At 43.9% G+C, this 13,646-nt stretch overlaps 3 protein-coding genes across 3 annotated transcripts in view; 1 reads left to right on the forward strand and 2 right to left on the reverse strand.

The window, feature by feature from the left end:
- The window catches only part of CNNM3 (cyclin and CBS domain divalent metal cation transport mediator 3), a 31,062-nt gene extending 18,102 nt beyond the window's left edge, over window positions 1–12,960 (forward strand). The window contains exon 8 of the mRNA XM_074188678.1: window positions 286–12,960. Within this exon, the coding sequence (XP_074044779.1) occupies window positions 286–350 (65 nt within the window). The 3' untranslated portion in view covers window positions 351–12,960. The remainder of the gene's footprint in view (window positions 1–285) is intronic.
- ANKRD23 (ankyrin repeat domain 23) lies at window positions 2,303–9,233 on the reverse strand. Its single transcript, XM_074210037.1, has 9 exons — window positions 7,647–9,233; window positions 5,996–6,142; window positions 5,681–5,809; window positions 5,438–5,563; window positions 5,200–5,298; window positions 4,972–5,070; window positions 4,690–4,788; window positions 4,365–4,463; window positions 2,303–4,265 (listed from the first exon to the last, which is right to left on the reverse strand). Exons 1-9 carry the CDS (start codon window positions 7,671–7,673, stop codon window positions 4,170–4,172), a joined length of 921 nt encoding a protein of 306 aa, XP_074066138.1. The 5' UTR covers window positions 7,674–9,233; the 3' UTR covers window positions 2,303–4,169.
- ANKRD39 (ankyrin repeat domain 39) lies at window positions 9,341–13,444 on the reverse strand. The gene is made up of 4 exons (XM_074210038.1): window positions 13,159–13,444; window positions 11,949–12,052; window positions 10,628–10,831; window positions 9,341–10,155 (listed from the first exon to the last, which is right to left on the reverse strand). The coding sequence occupies exons 1-4, from the start codon at window positions 13,256–13,258 to the stop codon at window positions 10,012–10,014; spliced, it is 552 nt and encodes a 183-aa protein (XP_074066139.1). The 5' UTR covers window positions 13,259–13,444; the 3' UTR covers window positions 9,341–10,011.
- Window positions 13,445–13,646: the final 202 nt, after the last annotated feature.

Consider the following 13,646-nt stretch of genomic DNA (forward strand, 5'->3'; position numbering starts at 1 on the left):
AGATATACCTTCCTAGCCTACTTCAGTTTCAACTTACTTCCATGGGAAGAACCATTCACTGTTTCCATAGACCTAGATGCTGATGCCTGACTCTATGGATTGCTTTCTATGAAGAGAAATCTATTTCCTAATCCCAGCCCTTCACTAGATTGAAATCTTCAAGGTACCTTGAGGTGACCTCTTTCTGCTCTATGTTACCCAAGCAGTTTGCTGTATTTGTTGCTGCCTCAGCTTGTTCATTTTCAGGAGATAGACTATGATCTTTTTTCTTAACATCTCTTTCAGGGACAGCCAACAGCAGACCGAACTCCCCAACAGAAGAGAGTCTTGGGAGGAACACAAGAGTTTAACTTCTTGCCATGCAGCCCCAGAACTGGGGATGGACAAGCAAGTGGGGAACTTGAGTGAGCCCAGGAGTAGCTTCATGCCAACCTATCCCCTCCCCTTCTGGCCACGTTTTAGGTGGCTTTTAGAGACATGGGCTCTGGGCCTAATGCCAGTGTTAGGAGTCTGCTGCAGATAAGAAACCTGCCTTTTGTGGGGATGGGAATCAGTTGTAGCATCATTCTTCATACCCTGCTTCTGGGACAGGAATCAATATAGAGAATTAAAGAAAAGCCCATCATCTCGGAATCCCAAGGTGCCCTTTCCCTCTTTACCTCCCCCCTTTAATGGGGATGCTTCATAGCCTTAAGGCTGTGATAGTGGAGTATTATTTACTATAAGAATGCAGAAATTATATTCTTTTAACATGTGGCTGTGACCTGCATTCACCTCTTTTTTAATTTGCCAAGTACCTGCTGTTGGCAGCACTTTGAGAGTGAGCCAAGAACATTGCAGCCTCTGTCCAAGGCTCTAATCCAGAGACTGTCTGTGGCAGTAAACTCTGGCCTTTTAGGCAGTTCCCTTCTTCACAGTGCCACATTTTTATCTTTCCCTTTTATGTCTTTAATGTGCCAAACCCTAAGTACTATAGTGGCAGGTACACAGCCTGTCTATTCCCCAAACTCCTCCTGTGGAGGGCTGTTGTTTGCCCAAATAAAGAGCAAGCTGTTGCCACTTCTAGCTCTCTCTGAACTAAGGGGCTCAGGTCACTCCTGCCTCTGTCCACACAAGCTACATGTATTTTCTTTCCTGTCTTAGCCTTGCTGCTTTAAATTATTAGAGGTGGTCTCATACTACCCAGGTGAAGGGCCCAGTTTTCTCTCTTCCCTTAACCCCAGGGCTAGTTGCTACTCATAGTTTTGTGGGGTTTTTTTTTTGAGGTCACATATGGAGTGAAGGGAGATGTGATACTATTTGAATCTCTTGTGATCCCAGGTCATTGTTTATAACAACCTGTTGGCTCTTGTCATACCCACTCTTACATCTTCTTTTGTTCCTAATGTTCCTATATACAGTGTAATAATCAACTAGTGTGATTGACATCCTTGGGAAGCAGGCATATGGAATTATAGGTTTGCTCTTAATTCCTGATCTTTGGTATAGGATTTAGGAGAAGGGAGAGTCATTTCTCTCCACGCTGGAGCTTCCATTAAACCAGGGGTAGAGAACCTTTTATCTGCCACAGGTCATTTGGATATTTATAACATCATTCTTGGGCTACATTTTGTCAAACATTTATTTAGTTCACTCCTAAAAATTACTAAATTTATTGATATTTGAGTCTTCACCTGTGGTTGCCTTGGCAATGCCAGACCATTATAGTGGACTGGTGGTTCCCCACCCCTGCATTATATCAACTGTTTGCCATTACATGAGTAATGGAAGCTTTGAGACCAGAGATCACTGCCTAAAAGGCAAAGTTGTAGGCCTAGTTCAGAAGAAGCTGGAATCCCTTTCTATACTGTCAAGGGAATCTGAGGTTCTTTAACTGACTTGCCTTCCCATCTGGAATGATATAACAAAAAGGTAGGACTGCATGGGTAATTAACTCTCATTTGAACAAGTAAAAGATAAAAAAGGCACTTAATCTTTCCTAAGAAGGATTAACAGTCACTTATGCACAAATAAGTCCAGAGTCTTAAACCTGGAGCAGGAGTATCCTGCTCCGTTTAATATCATCCTCTCCCTCTACCACTAAATGCTCCTGGTAAATGGTGAAATTCTAAGCTTGGGCTTTACTGAAGCACTACATAGGTTGAAATCCAGGACAAGGTAGTTTATGATTTGAAGATGTCACACTCCTTATAGATGTTTGAAGCCTAGGCACCAAAAGTGAAAAATGGATTGCTGTAAACAGTTTTTCCTCCATCTTTTTTCTTTCCCCTTCCTCTTTCACACCACATAGAACATAACCAGGTTACAAAAGAGAATCAATTTTAATGAATAACAACAAAAATGGATCCATATAAAAATGTTTCATTTGCTCTTATTGCATTTTTCCATTTTCAAATTTTGGAGTAGTCACTTCCATAATCATGTGACACAACTTATTCCTGCTGGCACCAGCCCCTAGAAGGCAGGCCCAGGCAGCTGGTGTATAGAAGAAGGTTCTATGGCCTCAACCCACAGGGCTGGGTTTTGTCTTGTTGCTCCCATTCTACATGGAAGACACCCTGGCCTTAAAGCTCAAGGGGAGCAGGAGACTAAGACAGAGTATTAGCAGCCACTGTGGCACATATGTTAAGAATATATAATGCAGGCCCTAATCTAGGCCTGGTCCAGAAAACTTGCTTGAGCCCAGAGAACTAACAGATTAAGGGAGGGTCTGCCCTTCTCCAGGCTTCCATCTTCCCTTGTTTTCTGTCAGTGGGGCTGAAGCAAAGTTTTTGAAGCTGAAGTCTCTGGTGATGCTAAGATTGCTCAGTCTGACCAGCAGTACTGAGCCAGAAGTCAAAACCTTAGACTAGGTAAAGATAGTCGAAACTTGCCTTTGGAATCCATTTGCTAGAATCCACTAAGAAAGGTAGTACAAAAAAGAAAAGGTCTCAGTTAACCATTTTCAGTATATAAAAAATATATGGAGAAAGTTTCCAGAATGTATTCTACACTCAGTTCCACTATCCTCTCTGTAAGCCATCCTTTTCTCCTATGCCGCAGCACAAGGAACTCTGAGAATCCAAGTCTTGCTATATATGTGTAAGACAGTAGGCATATTTCCTTTTGTGACAATCAGGGAAGAAAGGTGGTACCACAACCATAGGAATCTCTCAGGACTGAAATCCTACTTTCCATGTTATAGGGCACTACCCCAAGTATTGGGTGAGCCACAAATAATCACAGAGCAAGAGACAAGGCCCTAGAAGGCCCCGGCAAGGACAGAAAATAGACCAAATCATAGAAGTTCGGACCAAAGCCCATGGCTAGAGAGAAATAACTTCCTGGGGCGGAGGGATGAGGGTGTAGGGAAGTAGACACAATCTGGAACAACCAGGTTGGTTATGGGCCTAGGGTTTAGGAACAAGCTAAAGTTCTGCAAAAGTTACAATAACCAACTCAAGAGTCCTTAAGACTGAAACTTTCTAAAAAGCTACACCATACCCCAACAGGGTTGCTACTTATGAGAATGGGTCCCTGGAGAAGTTATAACATGGTTTAGGTCAGCCTCACAAGCTGGAGTACGAAAGATGGTTCTGAATAGTTTTTGTGGGACTATGGTTGATATACACCAGACAGTTCCCATCTCCCCAATCTTCACTATCACAAATATCTCAAACCTCAGTTTCACTTCATTGCTATCACAACAAAACTCAAGTTTCCTCTCTGACAAACTGACATCTTTACAAATTAGTCCTTTTTCTTTACTGACCTGAACTGTTTATCTCTGGCCAGCTCAAACCAAATAAGACACCTCCTTAGTTTATATATGTACTTCACATTACTTCTATCCTGAATCTTGACCTTGCTTTCTCTAACAGGATTTTTTTCTTCATCTTTGAGGTAGCTACCAGGGAAGGTGAACGGTTGAATTCAAGGACAAAGTAAATATCTGGACCAGAATTCCCTGTTACATAATAGATCACTAGGAATGGAAGGGAAGAGAGGGAGAAGAGGCAGAAGGCCAGGGAATTAACCTTGCCAAGGCAGAACCCAGATACACATACAATGGCACAAAGGAATAGACTTGGGAAAATTCCAAAGCTTGACCACCTAAATTATCCCATAATTTAGACAAGAAGGGACAAGGGAAGGGGATGGAATGGTGGTAGCACCTACAAGGTCTGTCATCAGCAACGAGTTCGGGGATGCCCAACATAGGCACGTAGTGTTTCCTGGATGCCTCTCTGCCAATCTCGTGCTAGTTGTACTGGTGTCTTTGCCTCCTATGAGCAAAAGATAGTCATAAATACATTTCATTCCCCTCCAAAAGCCAACCCCCACATCAGAGTGAAAACCAAGTTGGCCCATCCTCTTATACTCACAGCATTACAAACTCCCAGCTTGGCCCCATAAAGCAGCAAAATCTTCATGGCCTTGTAACGACCATGCCGTACTGCCTCATGTAAGGCTGTGTCTCCCTCCTATAGGAACAGTTTATTAAGAACTGGGTCCTCCCTTTATTACATATCCTAATTTTACCTTTCCCCAAATATGAATAATGAGCAAATTGAGGTGGTGAAAAGAAACCGCTCATAATTGTAGAACTCCATGAAAGCAAGAGGTACTACCATCATTAGCTCCTTGGATAATTCTTTTCCAATCCTGATGCCCTCAGATCACCCTTATTACTGAGACAATTTTCCTTACCTTATCCTGTGTATCAATTTGGGCTCCACAAGCAATAAGGTGTTCAAGGCAGTCACAGTGTCCTGTTCGAACAGCCACGTGTAAGGGTGTACTCCAAATCTAGATAGGTGCAAGTCCGAGATTAGGGGTTTATTTGTTCATTCTAGCCAGAAACCTTATATTAAACCCAATAAAAGGAATGAACCCTCCCCCTTTTCACTGAAGGACTCAGAATATCAGCTCTCCTGCTCCATCAGTCCTAAGTTAGTACTGCCCCTATATATACCCTGCCAGAACCTTTACCTTATCCCGGACATTGACTTTAGCCCCCTGGTTAAGCAGTTGTTGAAGTACATTTAGGTGCCCTCCACGGCAGGCCCAGAACAAAGGTGTCCGGTCCAACTGTAAAAGAAAGTCTTGAGGTTCTCAGAAGGCACATCCTTAGGATCAACTTTCCTAATTCAGCCCCACTGGAAGAAAAGGGATCCCCAATCTTCTAGTCTTGACTGTTAGCTCTTCCTCCCAACTTACCATGTCTCGAGCATCAATTGTGGCACCTGCCTCCAACAGTTTGTCCACAATCTGGTTGTGACCTTTTAAACTAGCCCAGTGTAAGGCTGTCCGGTGGAACTGGGTATGGAGAGAGGAAATGAGAGATATGGATGGTACCTTTCCAGAGAATTAGAACTAAGTAATTATGTCTCCCTCTATAGCTAGAGGAAATATATAGAAATCTGTCAAAAATGATTATGTTCTCTTATTTCTCTACCATGTCATGAGCATCAGGGTCACCACCATCTGCCAGGTACTTGTTAATCAGGAGCTCTTGGTTTTCCACAGCTGCCTTCAGAAACATCTCCGGGGTCACAGGCTGTAGCTGGGACAGGGGCTGCATCTGAGACAGACAATAAAATCACAGGTCATTCAAAAAGGCAAAGAGTTGTAGCCCAGATTGAAATGCTTCATTAGGTGCTTTTCCTATCATTCTTTGTTTGGTCTTCCCCCCACTCACTTGAACTGGGGGATCAGGTGCCTTGGGGGGGACCCTCCGTTTCAGGCGCTTTTCTTTCCGCTGCCGCACCAAGTTCTCTAAGTCAGTTAGACTCTCAAGCCTGAGCCTGGAATTGTTGAAAGTCTCAAGCTGAAATAGAAAAAAAAAAAAAATCACACACATAGGATGAGGATGTAGAAATTAAACATGCTGAAAACATGAGATCATCTGGTATAACATTTTCATTATACCCTTCACTTGGAAGGCTCAAGATTATTCACAGGCATAGATTTTCCAAGGTTCCACTAACATCCACCACCCACCCCACACTCTCACTTTCTTCCTTTTTTCTTCTAATAACTTTTGCCTCTCTAGGGCCACAGTCTCCTGGGGACCCAGTCCAGGGTCATTTCTCCAACTTCCAGGATCAAGGACTCCAGGTCTGATTCCCAGAACTTTGCCCTCAGCTCTCTCACCACTTATCTGTGAGGAAAAAGAAGAGTGTCAGGAAGTTTCTAAAAGCCTTCTTTAGAATTGCTTCTATAATTTCTCAGTGGTATCTGTATTTGAATCTGGTGGATAAGGGAGCCAGGATTCCTCTGTATTTGTAGCTAAGCACAGCTAAGGGAAAAGTTCTTGCCAACTGCAGTGCCTCCTGAGGATTTGGGGAGTGGCTGACAACCATCTGCACTTGCACCTGTCCCTGCAGGGGGTCATAATCCTAGCTCTATTTATACTACATTTGTTCCTGCTGTTGGATAGGGTCACTTAAGGGGAGAAAAAGACTTCCAACTAGCTGAACAGACCATCCATCACCACCTAATCCCCTGCTTGCTATCAGGGGCAGTCTGCCCCAGGGGCAGAAGTCCAGATTTCTAAACTATTCTAAAAGACAAACTCATTCTTGTTTACTCATTGCTAACAGATTGGGAAGGAAGGGATATAATGAAGAAACTTGAGGTAGGGGTGAAATCCAGCCTTTTTAACACAAGGTAGGGTGGCATTTAACTCTGGATCAGACACCCTCCACTTTGTTCCTGGCAGTCTGGTAAAGTTTATGAACCCCTTCATATTTTAAAATGCATAAAATACAGAGGATTGCAAAGTAAACTTATGCTGGGAAGAAGTTCATGGGCTTCAGGTTAAGAACCCCAACTTTAGAAACTTAAGATACAGGTCCAACTTCTGGGCCAAAGTTGTATTGACTATGTTCAGCCTTGGCCAAGGAAAAAGAAGACTGGTACTGATAACACTGCTCACCTTGCCCCAGCCTAGGTTCTTTGCCCTGCTCCCAGTACACAGTAGGCTCAGAGCAGGCACTGGACTAGGGGACAATCCGTTTTACTAATCTAAAAATGCCCTTCCCTACAATCTAGGTTAGAGTCATTACCATTTGTACAAAAATTAGGAAATCTTGCTCTAGACAGGAGGCCACTGGTTTGTCACATTTGCCAGAAGGCTAAGGGATGCCCGACCCTCCTCTCAATCTAAATGATGCAGGGCAGAATTCTCCCAAAACCGAAAGGGGTTGTACACAGGATACCATACTAACTCTATCCTTATAAACAACACATTCTGTTTTTCAGGTGCTAAAACTAAGTTTGGAGAAGAGGATAGACTTGAGCAATTTATGGTTCCTGAAGTCCTTACTTCCTCACCAACAAAAGAATAGGTTTCTTTGGAATTTTATATAGCTGTTTCCACACTGTCAAGAGAACTAGTTATAAGACAGTACACAAGAATATCTCTCTGAAGACTTTGGAACACACGAAACATCAGGAAAAATGGCAAGGTACAAAATATGTGCCAGCTTACTTAGTATTCTAAAATATTTTCCTCTTCCTGCTACCTAAATTCTAGTTAAACATCAAAACTGCTCTGAGACAGAAGTACAAACAGTAAGCTTTGGGATTCTCTACATGTGACTACCACTTTAAGATGTAAAAAATATTTGAGAATTTCCCACTATCCATAGCCCCTGGCTTACCAATTGCTGAATACTGATGAAATCCATGGTCCCCCCCTGCTCTTCACTCCTCCACTATGGCTAACTGAGAAGGCAGTTTGCTTTTTATATCAGCACTGCTGCCAAAGATGGAGGGCACAGGAAGGACCCAGTTTGGAGCCAGGGATGAAGCCAAGGCCTTTAGGGTCAGAGATAGTTCAGTGGTTCTGCAACTCTAACCAAAATACCAGCTTTGAAACAGGGCTCTGCTGAGGGTAGGATATTGTGGTGTGATGAGCTGAGTCAGTCCCTTTTATTTGGCCTCCAAATACTGGCAAATAAATCTTAGCAGAGATGACCCAGGGGAGCCTAGCCCCAAGTGTATGAGTACAGCAAGACCATAATTTCAAATGATTATCCAGCCAGTCTGGATTGAAATGGGGAGGTCAGACGGTCAAAACTAATTGCCCCCATGCTACTCTACAGCTGCATCAATGCATAAAAAAGCAGGAAAGTAGCACCATATTTGTCAAGAAAGAGGGGCAGGATTCTGGGCCTTTGAGGATATGATAGTGTTCAGCAGAAATCTTGGTAAACCCAGAAGTTTCAGGGAAGACCAACTCCATCTGATGACTGACCAAGGTTCTTTAATCCCCATTATAACTAATATTCCCAATATAACTCTTTTCCTATTTCCCTACTTTTTTTTTTAAAGTTTTTGCAAGGTAAATGGGGTTAAGTGGCTTGCCCAAGGCCACACGGCTAGGTAATTATTGTCTTGAGAGCGGATGTGAAGCCAGGTATTCCTGACTCCAGGGCCAGTGCTTTACCTACTGCGCTACCTAGCCACCCCTTATTTCCCTTTCTTCTGTAAATCATGAATTTTTAATTTCCTAAACTAAATGTTTGACAAGTCAAGCTTAATCTGTCACCAACAAAAAGACACAAACTCTAGACACAGCATGCTGTCAATCTCTAAATCAGTAGATCATAAGCATTGTTTTCCTTTATTAAAAATGTTAAATCTATATTCCTAGCAATAGGAAATAAGAATCAAAGCTCCCCAACCAATTCTTTGTCCATGAATAAGAACCTTTTTTTCTTATAATTAGACTGACTCCTTTTCCAAGTCCCAGAGCAAAGCTCAATGAACCCAGTCCTTTTCCCTCTTCCCAATCGCAAAATTCAATTCTATAATTTTCCCTGATTCTCCTGAAGTAAGCTGAATGTATTTTACTTAGGAATAGTCTTACTCTTTATCCAAATAGTTAAAATCTTGACCTTCAATGGAAAATTAGATGCTAATGAAAGATGATTCCATAAGCAGAACAGAGGATGGGTTTTTAAAAGTTCCTAAAGATTCAGTGGGAGCAACAAATTACTCTCCTAGACTCAGATCGAGTTCAAAAGGGCTACATTCACTGAGCAAGGAGTTAAAAGATGGATTTGGAACTGGAAGAGATCTTTAGTATCTTGTCTAACCAGCTTATCTACAAATGACAAATAGGGAATGGGGTTGGGATTTAAATCCAGATTCTGACTCCAAATCCAGCACTCTCTCCACTATACCAAATCACTTCTTGAATTTTCACCTAAGTCAAATAGTCCAAAATGAGCAACACGACCAGAACTATTTTCCTTGTAAGTGCTTTAATGCTTTGTGGGAATGGCCAAGTAGCCCATGCCCTGGAATTCTCTAATCTAGTAACACTTTGCTTCCTAGTAGTTTTGACAGATTTTAGATGATTTTTTTGCCTTCAGTTTTTTTTGTTTTGTTTTTTTAGATTTTTCAAGGCAATGGGGTTAAATGGCTTGCCCAAAGGCCACATGGCTAGGTAATTATCAAGTGTCTGAGGTCTGATTTGAACTCAGGTACTCCTGACTCCAAAGTCGATGCTCTAGCCACTGCACCACCTAGCTGCCCCTGCCTTCAGTTTTAAGAGCCCTTAAGAGTTATTTATGACTCAGCAAAACACTAATGTAAAAATAAGTCTGACCCTAATTTTCATTATCTGCCCCATAAAAATGAGATTAGTTCATGGTTATCAGAGTATCAGGGGAAGAGAATATTTTACTTCAAAAAAAAAGGTTCTTTAGGGATGCAGGCCAAAATAAGCTGTTTTCCCCCCTTTAAGAATTATCTGGTCATTGGTATTGACTCTGAACTAGGGAAATAGTCTGGACAGGCAACTCTTTATGTGCTCATTTAGAATAGGATCGCCTTTCAGGTTCGAGTGCCTACACCAAGTTCCCTTCTTGGCCTAGGTAGTGACCCCCCTTAACGGTCCTCTCTTGTTCAGTCTCACAAGCCCTGAGTTTGTTTCCCCACTCTGTGGAATGCAGGAGTAGAAGAAGGTACTTGAAGACCCAGATTCCAGAACACTTGCTGAGCCAGAAATCTGGTTATTCAGCTTGCAAGAAGGTCTCGAAGGTCACTGTTGCAGGGCAGTAAATCACATGCTAACCGAGCCTTTCGGTCTCGAACAGCTTTCAAAGCTGGGCTATGTTGCAGGAGGAGGCAACACAAATCCAAGTGACCTCTCTCAGCAGCCTGCAAAGGAAATAACCAACAGAAAAAGATGGAATCAAAGTTCTCCTAAGATATACTAAGTCAACTCTGACATTTTTTCTCTGAGGTTTCTCACTGCTGTGCTCTGAAACATCATCTTAACTCCTAAAAAAACTCCTATTCTCTATCTCTGTGTGTGTGTGTGTGTGTGTGTGTGTGTGTGTATATATATATATATATATAGTCACTATTCTATATAAATAAATGTTCCAGTTTGATCCATCAAAGAGCCAGGATCACAGGCAAATTGTGACAATGGTATAGACAGATTTGGATTACTACCTGTCTTGGTTCTAAAATAATTTCACCTCTCCTACTTTGTCATTATCTCAAAGGGAGAACTGTTGAAAAAAGACAATTTCTAGTTACTGGTTAGTCTCCCTATCTGATTTAACAATTGCCACCTTCCCTCATTCCAATTCATTAGAAAGGTTATTTGAAAATTGGTATATACCTTATGTAGGCTGGTCATTCCATCATCATCTGCCACACCTGGATTAGCTCCATGGGAAAGCAGTAGTCGAACCACTTCAGTATGCCCACAATAGCTGGCTCGGTGCAAAGCCGTTGCACCCCCATGTGTCTGAGCATCACACTTGGCTCCACTCTCCAAGAGGAACTGGCATACGGCATAGTGCCCATTTCGACTGGCATAGTGCTGTAGGAAATCAGAACTGGGAATTAACCTAAGAACCAACTCAGAAGAAAGAGAAAGATAGGAAGAAAGTAATAAAAGGCCATATATTTGAATTCTTTTCTTAATTCAGTTTTTATTTTCAGTTCCAAATTCTCTCCTTCTGCCCCCTCATAAAACTCATAACAAATGTGTTTGGTGATGCTAAACAAATACTTGAATCATGCATATCCAAAAAGAAAAAGAAAAAATATCCTTCATTTTATATTCAAGTCTATCACTTCTCTATTTGGAGGTGGAAAGCATATTTCATCACAAGTCCTTTGGAACAGTGGTTGGTCATTATATGGATCAGTTATTAAGTCTTTCGGAGATGATAGTCTTTATGATATTGTTAGTGTGTAAATTGTTCCCCTGAATCTGCTCACTTTTCTTTGTATCAATTCATGAAAATATGCATGCTACAATTTCTTACAGTACAATGGTATTTCATCAAATTCTAATACTTGTACAGCTACTCCCCAACTTATAGGCATCCCCTCAATTAACAGTTCTTTCTGAAACAGGACTTCTGTATTTTTGTACATGAATCCTTTTCTTCTTTCTCTGAACTTTTTTGAGTATACTTCTCATAACTCCTATGTTTACATTTCAGATTTTTTTATTCAGCTCTAATCCTTTCATCAAGAATGGTTTGAAGACCTCTATTTTGCTAAAGAGCTGTCCTTCCCCTCCCCCTACACCTTGAGTAGAATTATACTCAGTTTTGCTGGATATGTTACTCTTAGTAAGCCTATTGTCTCCTTTAATTATTTTTAAACAATTCCCTTCCATGTAGTGTCTTTCTGTTCTGAATTAATATTCCTTCCCTAGACTTGCTTTTCTTCCTTCAATCCAAGGCTTTCAGGGCAGCTAAGTGGTGCAGTGGATAGAGCACCGGGCCTGGAATTAGGAGGACCTGGGTTCAAATGTGTCCACAGACACTTAATAATTGCCTAGCTGTATGACCTTGGGCAAGTCACTTAATCCCATTGCCTTAAATAAAAAAAAAAAGAATTCAAGACTTTCCTCTTGCTTTGTCCAGCTCATAAATTTAAAGCCTAAAGGGATTATTTCTCTTCAACTCTTTACAGTCTCATACCAGGGCAGTGTATCCAGAAGGGTCAGGTTGACTAGGGTCTGTTTCCTTCTGAATGAAATGTTTCACCCGTCCTAGGTCTCCATTCAGTGCTGCTGACCAGATCCCTGTGAAAAGAGCATGAGGCATATGAATTTTATTCTTGCCACTCCAAGACCAGTTATCTTTTGACCTTCAAGTTCCAGATTTAATGCCTAAGGCCTGGATTTTGTTTATTATATTTTGGGGGGAGAGGGGAGACTGGACATACCGGAAGTGTGGAGAAGTAGCTCCAGTTCTTTGCTCAATGATTTTAATTCTACTCTTTAATATCTGGGTAGTCAAATTTAATTTAAATCAGTAAGACAAAAGCTTATCAACACTAATTATGTGTAGGAATTTAGATATGACAAGCGCTTGTGAAACTTACAGTCTAGTTAAGGGAAAAGGCCCAGTTGTATTCCCACACCCCTCCGGATCGCTGTCCTGTCCAGGCGAGAGGGCTTGCATAGCTCAATGAAAACCATGAGCTAAACTAGGCGGGGTTACCCAAGATGGACAGGTCACAGCGGAGAATTCTGACAAAAGGTGACCCACTAGAAAAGGAAATGGTAAACCATTGCAATATCTTTGCCAAGAAAACCCAACGGGCAGTCTATAGTCCAAGGGGTCGTGAAGAGTCAGTCAGAACTGAACTATACTTTTGTTATCCCTTCCGATGAGATCCAAAGGCGAAACTGGGATCTGATTAGGGGAATTCACAGGTGTCACGGCAGGGTAAAACTAAAAGGAGCCTAAACAATACGTGGTCCCGTTTCCCCCAACCTAGTCGCCTCATTTTAAAAAGGAGGACACAGGTCTAGAAAAGTGACTCGTTCCAGTTCCCAGAGGAAGGAGTCAAAAAAAGTTCGTGAATCTCCTGGGTCCATCAAACTGGGGTACCTTTCCCACCAAGGCCCACAGGGAAGGGACGGTCGCCCCCTTCCAGTTCTCTCCAACTCGCCCCAAAAACACAACACTGCGGTAGAAGAAACTGCTCCGGACCCATAGCCACGCGTAGTCACGGAACCGGCTCCGCGGTGCATGGGGCGCGCGCGTGCGCGGTGTCTCCTCGGAGCTACGCCCGCCCCCCAGGGCCCCTGGGAGGCAGAGCCCGGGCCGGGCCGGGCCCCGCGGGCGGAGCCGCAGGGCTCAGCCGCCCGCCCCGCGGCCCCGGGCCTCGCTCCCCGCCCACCTCTCTCGAAGTCCATCTCGTCCAGCGTCTGCTGCACGCCGGGCGCGGCGCTCTGGTGCGAGCAGCAGCCCGAGTCCCCGCAGCTGCGGGGCGCCGCCATCTCCTCCGCGCGCGGGCGGCGCCGGGAAGGCAGGCCGGGAGGCGGGCGCGTCACGCGGCGGGGCGACGCTCGTCACGACGCGTCATGGCGGGGCGCTCCCGCGGCGCAGCCTTCAGCCCGCCGGCAGTGGCCGGGCGGCGGCGCGGGCGGCCGGAGGGAGCGCCGGCTTGCTAAAGGCAAGGCCCGGCCGTGCTTCCCGTCCCCCGGCCGAGCCCCGCGCCGGCTGCCATCTTGTCCGACGCCGGCTCAGGACGCGCGATGGGAAGGCGCAGGCCTGGCCCCGCGAGCCAATCAGCGCCGGGGGCGTGGCCGGAGGGGGCGTGGCCGGAGTCCCCGGCGCTGCGCCCGCCGGAGGGCGCGCGAGGATCGGCGGTGGCGGCGGGGCCCG

Source organism: Macrotis lagotis, chromosome 1 (assembly GCF_037893015.1).
Source record: "Macrotis lagotis isolate mMagLag1 chromosome 1, bilby.v1.9.chrom.fasta, whole genome shotgun sequence".
In the NCBI taxonomy this organism is placed as follows: Eukaryota; Metazoa; Chordata; class Mammalia; order Peramelemorphia; family Peramelidae; genus Macrotis; species Macrotis lagotis.

Coding starts and splice junctions, on each gene's coding strand:
- ANKRD23 (XM_074210037.1), bottom strand. CDS start 7,673: ATGGATTTCATCAGTATTCAGCAATTG. Junction 5,299..5,437: donor ACCCTGATGCTCATGACATG/GTAGAGAAATAA, acceptor CTCCATACCCAG/TTCCACCGGACAGCCTTACA. Junction 4,789..4,971: donor AAGTCAATGTCCGGGATAAG/GTAAAGGTTCTG, acceptor GCACCTATCTAG/ATTTGGAGTACACCCTTACA.
- ANKRD39 (XM_074210038.1), bottom strand. CDS start 13,258: ATGGCGGCGCCCCGCAGCTGCGGGGACTCGGGCTGCTGCTCGCACCAG. Junction 12,053..13,158: donor CGAGATGGACTTCGAGAGAG/GTGGGCGGGGAG, acceptor CTCTTTTCACAG/GGATCTGGTCAGCAGCACTG. Junction 10,156..10,627: donor GAATGACCAGCCTACATAAG/GTATATACCAAT, acceptor TTTCCTTTGCAG/GCTGCTGAGAGAGGTCACTT.